At 40.3% G+C, this 9,887-nt stretch overlaps 1 protein-coding gene across 1 annotated transcript; it reads right to left on the reverse strand.

The window, feature by feature from the left end:
• Window positions 1–2,035: 2,035 nt before the first annotated feature.
• LOC109475244 (alpha-N-acetylgalactosaminide alpha-2,6-sialyltransferase 1-like) lies at window positions 2,036–9,293 on the reverse strand. Its single transcript, XM_019775844.1, has 11 exons — window positions 9,107–9,293; window positions 6,780–6,986; window positions 6,258–6,421; window positions 5,688–5,888; window positions 5,187–5,354; window positions 4,647–4,827; window positions 4,107–4,263; window positions 3,713–3,824; window positions 3,271–3,377; window positions 2,880–3,033; window positions 2,036–2,612 (listed from the first exon to the last, which is right to left on the reverse strand). The coding sequence occupies exons 2-11, from the start codon at window positions 6,955–6,957 to the stop codon at window positions 2,442–2,444; spliced, it is 1,593 nt and encodes a 530-aa protein (XP_019631403.1). The 5' UTR covers window positions 6,958–6,986; window positions 9,107–9,293; the 3' UTR covers window positions 2,036–2,441.
• Window positions 9,294–9,887: the final 594 nt, after the last annotated feature.

Genomic DNA, 9,887 nt, shown 5'->3' on the forward strand with positions numbered 1-9,887 from the left:
TCTCAGGAGGAGAAAGGAATTAGTAGAAAAACAGAGATAATACAGAGGATTATATTGATATAAGTATATACTTTATGTATCTTAAATATTTCTAATTTTAATGAATAGGTAATGGACCAAGGAAAAGACTTGTGTGACCCAAAGAAACACAAAGTTGCAAAACCGCATGCACAACTGTGCTTTGTAAATACTCTGGACTTGTACCAGTACTGGACTTACGCTTCAGATGATCATGATATTGTTGGGGTCTTTGAATTGTCATTCGTGTCATTGTAAGATATCTATGTGCCTTAGAATAGACACATGTAAATGTCTGTGGTAGGACCTCAGTAAGAAATCAGATTGTGAAGAAAGATCTGATCTGTGGACGAAAAACAGTTTGAATTTGCAACTTAGGTGTCCTTAGCCAATCAGAATGTCCATGTGAAACATGGAGCAGGCTCATTGGTCAGACATACTGAAGAAAATTTTCATTTGTCAGAATGCCAAACCAATCAGAAGGCCAGTTTGAGAAATATAGCATGCTCATTGGCTGGACACAAAGGAAAGTGTAGTGGCTTGTTTTTCAGTGTCTGACAACAATCAGTCAGGTTGACTGTCGTAATGTCCAAAGTTCAACTGTGTCTTAATGTCTAAAATTCAAGTTGTACATGTACATAATATAAGCTTTTTGTATTTTAGAATCCTATATCTGGAAAATTATATTACTAAGCGGTCAAAATTGACCAATTGGGGTCTTATAGTTGGTAACACATTGTTAGGTTTCGAGACCATTTTTGGTGTGTCTTAGTCATTTGCATACATGCATACACCCAATTATGATACTAGTAGTTAGTAACAACACATTTACAGGTATAAAGGTACATTTAAAAGGATATAGTCACCAAAAATGGTTTCATTTGTATGTATATTTACCGACAATCACATTTTATGCAAATATTTTTATTGCACTTACTGTAATATATGAATTTAAATTTTTGTTATGTTTACTGCAATATGGCTGAATATTTGTATTTTCCACCTGCAATTGTGTAAGGTTTTGGACCAAAATAAATGGGCATTATTTTAGCCGAAGTTTTTTAACCAAAGCACTAGATGCTCTTGGCTTTGTAAAATTTGGGTCATATGTTATAATATATGACTATGTTGTTGGTGTATTTTACCATTTTTGTATCTACACAGTCGGTACAAGACTTGGAGCTTGGTTTGAACTTGTTTGTTGCATCGTCTAACGGAACGCAGATGTGATACTTTACACCAGTCTATAAGGTTTTACACTTTTGTTATGAAATGTATGAAATAAATGAATAATCGGACAGACTTAAAAAGTGATCATTGGTTATGGCTTTTATTTTGATATTGCATTTCTAGTGAACTGAAAATAAGTTTGTTGAAAATACATTAGGTCAGATGAGTTATAATGTACATTGATGTTGGCCGCCAATAAACTAAGAAGAAGAAATAGAAATATATAGATGAAAACAAATATTTTAGTGACAGTGAGTCACTTCAGACGTAAGATTTTTCTAGAACAAGAATCTTTCCAACCTTTTTTTTTTACAAAATAGTATTATGCCGGTAGTACATAAACCCTCAGGCCCAAAGACTTTGTCTTCATTTTAAGTTACTGTGTAGTGTTAAGTCATCCCCTTTGTACCAGTTGATGCCTTCATCATTTGAAGATGCTCATGGAGCTTTTGAATCTCAAATGTTTTCTTCAAAAATATTAGTACTATAGTATATATCTGTATATATAAAAGTCTAATGCAGTCCCAAAGACTTGTCTTCATCTTAGGTCATCTGTGTGAATCCCGTTTCCAGCAGTACCAGTTGATGCCGTCAGCATTCGAAGATGCTCACAGAGCGTTTGTCTCTTCAAATGTTTTCTTCAAACACAATTTAGTACTATGTTTATATAGCATAAACTCTTAGTCCCTTAGACGTGATAGTGTCCAGAATCTTCCGATCTTGTGTCATCTGTGTCGTCTCTGACAAGTTGGTGACGCAGATTGTCTCTTCAAAATCATATCCAGTTGCTTGAGTAACTGCTTTTTGGTGTATCTTCAAACGTTTCCCCAATGGTAAATGCTTGGTAGTTCCTAAGGCTTGATACTGTCTTCCTGGTCATATCTTCAAGATGTGACCCGACCTTCAAGATCTTGCTGATGCCACAAGCAAGGAGATTCTTCCAGATGAGTTTCGGTCTCAAATATTTCTCTAGACAAGTTAGTAGCAGACTCTTAGTCCAACTCGATAGTGTCTAATCTTATGACATCTTGTTTCATCTACCTCGTTTCCACCAGCTGATGATGCCATCGGCAAGAAAATGCTCCCAGATGAGTTACACGTCTCAAATGTTTCTCTAACCAAATTAGTAGCACAGTGTTAGCGTACTCTTAGTCTCAAAGACCGGGCATTGTCTAGTGTCTTCACAACTTGTGTCATCTGTCGCGTCTCCACCAGTTGATGATACCGTCCTCGTGAAGCCGCTCCCAGACGCGCCTCTCGTTGGTGCTGTTGTGGACCGTGCCCTTGTCCGTGTGCTCGTGGAAGCTCGTGTCGTAGTAGTGAGCGGAGAACCTGGGATCGTACCCGAACCCGTAAATGTCCACCTGGGCAACGGATGGATAGAGAGGGTGACATACGTTATAGCTACTTCCGTAAACGTAACAGCTGGCACGAATGACCCAATATCTGCTATGAAAAATGTGATACATGTATTAAAGCTGCTACGATATATACAAAATGTGCATTATCGAGCGCATCCTAGTAGACGACATGCCAAATTACATAACCAATGTAGCAAACGGATCGTGGCTTATAGCTGCGTATACGTAGCACCTTCGGGGTTAACGTGTGAATGAATAGACGAAACCGACCTTGTCACACATGTGCACGGCGGTGAAGACGAGCATGGCGCCCGTGGTGGGCCGGCCCGCGGTGTGGTTCAGGTACGACACGTGGATATACCGCAGGAAGTCAGGGTGGAACAGCTTCAACTGGCGCCCGTGGATCTTCGGATTGCGAACCGACCTGGATTGGACATTACAAGTTAGATAGACCTTAATAGAAACGAGACTATTAAGAGTATGTAGATACTGCTTTCTGTCACAATTTTCGGTCATTTCGTTCCATGAATGTCGATATGCATTGGGATATTGCACAAGAACAATTTGACAGAAAAAATCTGGTTTTCAAGCCCTAAAAACTGCATTGGGCACCTTTAAGAGCTTAGATATAAAGTCAGTTGGACGAAACTCTCCCACTCACCAGTACTTATTGTTTGCCTTGATTTTGGGCATGGGTTCCCCTTCCACCACCGCAATGACGTAGTCGACATCGTACTGCTTAAACGGTGCGAAAAGGTACACAACATTCTGTGGGAATAAAACAAGAACAGCGTAAACACGTAAGAGATTAGATGATATCTTACAACTCTTACGTCCTGAACATACAGCACAGGTACATGTTTACTTTCTGAAAGGGGTGAAAGACGCTATCAGGGTTCATCACCCACCACCGCGACGGGGGCCGACACCGTTTACCAGCTATATACCTTTGACCCAGTGTTGACGTCATACTTCGGATAACCTTCGTGACATGGCTCACTGTGTCAGTCTATTGAAGAAGACCGGAGTGACTGGTTGAAAACTCTGGGTGAGAATTATCTCTTGTGTAGGAATAAAAGTTTTAACTTTAAACATCTCTTTACCTCTTTGTTGTTCAGAAGATGGACGTGGTTGGACTCCGGGTAGAAAGTGTAGAAGGTAGTTTTGTTTCCGATGTCAGGCCAGTAAAGGGAGCCGGTCATTGCTTTGTTTAACCTGGGAAATAATAGATAACATAAAGTGAATCCTGATATTAAAACGAAATACAGCCCTAAAAACATTCATTCATATATGGTGAGCGGCCTCTCATGATCACTTCTGTCCTGCTACATTATGTAACCCAACACCACGGACCGTCTGCTACAGCAACAGTTACCATGGTGACAGACGTCTGGTACAGGCCATTGACTTAACTTGTTTGAAGAAGAAGATGAAGATACTGAGCAAAAACAATATGTTTTCCTTCTGTGAAGGTAAACATAATGAACACCTAGTCACCTGAACACATAGTCATGTTTGTCGATCTCTCTGCCCATTCCTGCTCCTTTCAGGTCTCCGCTACTCCCCACCACTGCGCATGACAGGCACGTTTTGCGGTAATCGCCATGGATGTCGTCATTAGTGAAGTTATCGTTGTGCACTAGTCGCGCCATCACTAAGCATGCAAAGGAAACAGAAAATTTGTAGCAGATACATATATTAAAATGAAGTATCAATTTTACTATTTCTAAAAAAATTTAATCATCCTTTGATATGATCACGAAGTTCACAATTGCCCCACCCAATCCCTCATTATGCTGGTCTTTTTTTTATTAAAAGTATCATTCACAATAAAGTTAAACATTGTACGAAAAGTATACAGTAGATAGATAATAAGAAATACATCATGCTACATAGAAGGAAATGCGTATGACTTTTTTGAGTTCAAGGGACTACAGAGATAATTATCATTTAGAAAATTGCCATTGTGTTACTCTATTTTATATAGCCTTGTTTAGTCTGTTTCTAAAATGCGTGAAGTTTTTCTGCTGTGCATACCGTCCCGTTTCTGCGCTCCGAATCCGAACGGCAGCCCGTAGTGACGGAGTTTGTGGTAGATGTAGGGGTTGTCGATGTCCTCCGCGTCCAGGAACAGTTTCAGGTCGTCCATGTACCTCTCCGAGAACCAGGCAGACTCAGGCAGGTTGCGCGCCACAGAGTTGTCCATGTCGTCACAGTCCTGCATAAACAAGAAGTCAGAGATCTCAGACCTCCATGATCTTGCATTGAGGTTAAAAATAAAAATAGAATTAACCTCCTTCGATCTTGTGTGATGGTCTCCTCATTCACCATGGTGTCTACAAGACTTTCATTACCATTCAAGTGAAACAACACCAGCTGTCAAGGAGGTCATGTAACAAAAAACACCTGTGAAAACAGGGTTGGCAGGGCAGACTTCAATACGTCACCCGTTTGGCTGTGAAATAAGAAAGATACCAGTACACAAAAAAAAAAAAACAAAGCCCGATAACATTTCGTCCAAAACAAACCAAATCCTAACTGCTTGGAGAGTACTAGTAATAAAGTTGCGTATCGTACCGAAAAGCTGTACTTGTCGTCTCTCTCGTACCCCATCTTCCACAGCTTCGCCCTCCGCTCGAACGGAAGTTTCTCGTCCGCCTTGCGTAGGTTCGCCACCGCCTTCGCGATCTGGTCCATTCGCTCTTTACTCAGCTTGGGTTTCGGCGGAGGTTTTTCGGCTGGATCCTAAGGAACAAAATACAGAATTTTCAATAGAAGTTCTGTTTAGATATTGAACTGTATCTCCAGAAATTTAGTCTCAGTAAATGTCGTCACAATTCATGGTGTTTCAACCAGAAGTATTTCACATCAAGTCAAGTTTTTTTTGCTCAAATTGCTATTAATGTACCTACATATATGATAAAATTTTACCACTTCATATGGTGCATGAGATATCTGGGTATATCTTTATGGAAACTCTAGTTTTCATCCATCTATCCATCCATCCATCTATCCATCCATCCACTCCTATAATGTTTGATTAGGATGTCCCTTGTATAGTATTACACTATGATTCACCTCTCCTTTGTGGCCTTTTTCTTCTTTCTTTTCCTCTTTCTGTTGCTTCTCCAGACGTTTCTGTTCCTCCTCTCTCTTTTTGTCCTGTTCCTTTGTCCTCTTCTCTTCCTCAGCCCTCTCCCTGATCTGCCTGTGAAGCTGTTCCGCGCTCTGTTCCGACAGGAGGATGATGTCAATCTTGTGGAGAAAGGAGGCCGCTAGCTGGAATAACGCGAGGGGAAACAAAAACTTGTAGTAAAGCAAAGGACAATAACAGGGTTTGGCATCTTATAACTTTGATATCATATTATAACTTTTATGACATTGAAATTAGGGGTCTGTGTCGCAAAATTCTCTATCGTCAGGACATATTTAGCTGCACTACTGCCTTGCCTTTTGCAACCACCACACAGGAGCCAGGTATCTAAAAGGTAGTGCACCTACAATTTGTGCATAAAACTTTGCCAGCCTACTCAACAACCTATACTAAGTACTAGTAATTTATTTGCTTGAAAACATTATTTTGTTCTTTGTGTGATGCAAAACCAGTTTTACATGAAACATAAACCTAGAACAAGTGACGTAGCCCACCTTGTCCCCTGCGCCTGCGCGGTGGAACTCCTCCACGACCTTCCTGATCTCGCTGACCTTCTCCGCCGCCCTGTCCACACTCATCTCAGGGTACCCAGCAACCCTTGCGATCTGCAGGAGTTTGCGCACTGGGTCCTCCTGGTGGCCATTTTCCCAGTCATCACCTGAAATTATCCAGTTTATTGAGTAACAATTTCCTTGTGGATTGTTCCATATCATAACTTTCGCAGAAGGAAAAATATTGTTTTTGCTATGTTTCTTCTGCTTCAAAAAAATAAGTCAATGACCTGGGCCAGACGTCTGTCACCACCATGGTAACTGTTGCTGTAGCAGACACCCTGTGGTGTTGCGTTACATTTTGTATCAGTACAGAGTTGTAGGGGCTGTTTACCTACATAGTAGTAATTTGCTAGGCTTACATGTAGTAGACCATGTGAAGGTTAACATTAGGCATTTGATTTGCAAATGTTACCTTTATAGTGTATCATTTTTTTGTGACAGAAAGTAAAAAATCACACAAACCTCCATTATTACTAGGGAGAAACAAGTCCCAAATGCTGACATCTCTCAGCCCTGGTTTTTCGTCCACGTTCCTGTCGACCTTGTTCTCCAAGTAGATCAGATGAAGCAAATAGAGCGTGCAGCAGCTAGAAGCAGCCAGAGCCACCAACAACCGGGTATTGGGACGTATCACTAACATGTTGGATTGTCTAGATCACAGCATCAGATCTAAAATGGACAAACCTTCGAGTTAGAGTTATGAATCTCCGTAAATAATGACAATGAACTTATTGCATCTTCATGCCTTAGATATCTGAGATATAGGGGTAATATGTGATGTCACTGACGGAAAACGGTTTCTTGTGTTGTATAATAGGCTGGTTCTAGCTATTTATGAGTGGTACGTACCCAAAAAATAAAGAGACGCATCATGTAACTTGTTCCTGGGCTATTTCAAACGCTTCAAGTATAAAATCGTAACAAAAGTGTGCTAAGAAATTAAATGACAGTAAATGTCAATACGAGACATATTTTATAATCCAGAGTATTTTGCCATCCGAAATTGTATTGGATACCTTAAAGGGCTTTTTCTTTGGAATAAACATTTGCCGCTGAATATTTCAGGCCGATGATATCTCATTGATTCATCAACAGTCATGACCACAAATACTGTCGTTCTACACATCTTCTCTTTTGTTGGCTACAGAAGCCTTTACGTATCGACGCCGAGTTGTGTGATGACAAGAAAGGTCACATGTGACGTCACACGGTTGCGTGCAGGACTATACTAGTACTCTCACGAGAATCCTTCTCTAAAGCGCCTAATAGTGTCAGGTCATGACATCCAACAATAAAAAAATGGCGGACTTTAGCTCACCAGATTCAAGAATCGGATATCGATATATAATATATGATATCGATATACATAATGCATTGTGTAACTTGAAGCACAGGTTTCCATTGATATAGTTCTATGCATACACATATACAATAAAAAAACCCTAGCAAAGAAAAAATGCAAGAGGGATGAAATTCAGCTTTAAACAAGTACTAGGGAGCACATCTTAGCTAAAATAAGGCATTGTTACATTGTGTACATATGTTAACGTTGTGATGTAATGTGCAATGGTTTTGTTCATTTCTATTATGGTTACTAATCTAGAAATGTAAAGTTTTAACGTATTTAAAAAAAACAACGTAGCAGTAATAGGTCATTGCACATATCGCGTGAGCAGACCACTTTTAGGCAACTGCAATCTGACCAATCATTCACAAACAATTAGATAAAACAACCTACAGGGAAATATAACTTAGGGCAGATAGCACTGAATACATTCTTCTACCTGAGCAATATGTGTTCGTTTTCTTTCAGAGATTCAACGGAATTCAGTTGACACCGTTTTGCTATTTTGTTAGGCAGGGAGCATGACAGCAAATAACAGTTATTGTCAAAAGGCCCCGACACACTTTCAGAAGTCGGAAGCAGCCTGAACAGATTTAGGTCACGCCTAACTTTCTATACGAATTATTCGAATTTGAGTTACATTTGAATCAAATTTGACCCCCGATCACGCCCGACACACTGCCGACTTACTCCCGAACACCAGACAAATACCAGCCAACTATGGCCGAAACTCCCGACCACACCCAAATGTTTGACAACATTTTTAAAACATTCGGCTGGCGCAGCCGAACAGCAGCCGACCTAACTTGCCGAACACCAGCCAACCACAGCCGAACTTGCTCCCTTCCTACTCCAAACAACGGAGTTCAGGGGGCCATATTCGGCTATGTGTACGTGTGACAATGGCTTTATTAAGACAACGTTATATTCATCTGATGTCTTTCGCAGTGCTCTTACAAATACCATTATTACAGATCATTTGCATACGGGGTGTCTAACTTGTCTGCCAGCATAACACAGACTGAATCTTACCATCTAAAGTCATTAATATATATTTTATTGAACCTCATACTTACATTACCAAAAAATCATTTTACTTGTGAATGGATGGTATTGGATCGACGTTTGTGAGTCTTGCTACAGTGCCTGTTGTTTATCCGAAGTCCAGGATGACATTTTGTTACTGTTATACTTGTACGATCTTTGACAGCTAGGCTATGACAGAACTGACCCTCGACAAGGATCACGACAAGCTTTCCCCGTCACAAGACAAATGAATTTTGTGCGACATGTCCACAACTGTCCCAAGACTATCCTCTAATTTGCCGACCTATCACAAACGTGGCCATAATTTTGGAACAATATTTTTTTATGTAACTCAATGTCGAGACGAAGCAGAATTCTAGAAACCAATAACAAACACATGGGAACGAGAACCACATACCTGTACACGTAGCCGTTACCATGGCAACTGCAGCTGAGTCAAATGACAGACGACAGTTCCCATCAAAGTCTATTTTGACGTGGCGGCTACCGAGAACACACTCAGCAAAACACTGTACGGTAAATATTGTCCACGCTGGCCGCTGCCATATTTGTCAAGCCCTTTTCGTCTATAAAGGACTTGTCAAACAGGTTTTGTATTTGGACATTTGTGGGAATGTTCCATTATGATTTGCGGGGTATAACCAGAAGTGACATTTGTTGTTCAAATGTCACCCAAAACATTAGTTTGCTTTCTAACATTACTTAGCTTATTTTCCGTTGGAATTTTTTGTCTACTAGATATTGGTATTACGTTCACATTTTTTTGTATTTTCATTTTTGTTATGATGCACCTTATTGGTTACATCGTAACGAATGGGTCATCAGCCTGGCCGCATAGCCACGGAGAAGTGAAGTCGATATTCGTCAGCAACCGATTCGTGGCAAAAATATCCCTCTTGGTGACCCCGCCCCCCCCCCCCTGGAGAAAAATGGTTTCTTCCTGAAGATGTCACACAGTTACAATTGGATGAGTAACTGTGTCATTACACCAGCTGTCCCAGTCTTTTGTTTGGACAAAGCGTCTCTTTTGTGATATGCAAAAGTCGTTCCAAAATACTTGATTTTATCTGGGTCACCATAATCTTTCTATTATCTAACATAAACATGCCATACTTGTCAAAAAATTGACAGAATATTGCACTATTGTGTGTTGAACAATGTTTCTTCAACTGCCTTTT

Source organism: Branchiostoma belcheri, unplaced genomic scaffold (genome assembly GCF_001625305.1).
Source record: "Branchiostoma belcheri isolate BF01 breed outbred unplaced genomic scaffold, Haploidv18h27 scaffold33, whole genome shotgun sequence".
Lineage (NCBI taxonomy): Eukaryota > Metazoa > Chordata > Leptocardii > Amphioxiformes > Branchiostomatidae > Branchiostoma > Branchiostoma belcheri.

Bases quoted from the DNA above. Each gene is read 5' to 3' on its own strand.
- LOC109475244 (XM_019775844.1), bottom strand. From the start codon at position 6,957: ATGTTAGTGATACGTCCCAATACCCGGTTGTTGGTGGCTCTGGCTGCT. The intron at 4,828-5,186 runs GTACGATACGCA...TTGTTTATGCAG, and splicing joins ACGACAAGTACAGCTTTTCG to GACTGTGACGACATGGACAA. The intron at 3,825-4,106 runs GTGACTAGGTGT...ATTATTTCCCAG, and splicing joins AAACATGACTATGTGTTCAG to GTTAAACAAAGCAATGACCG.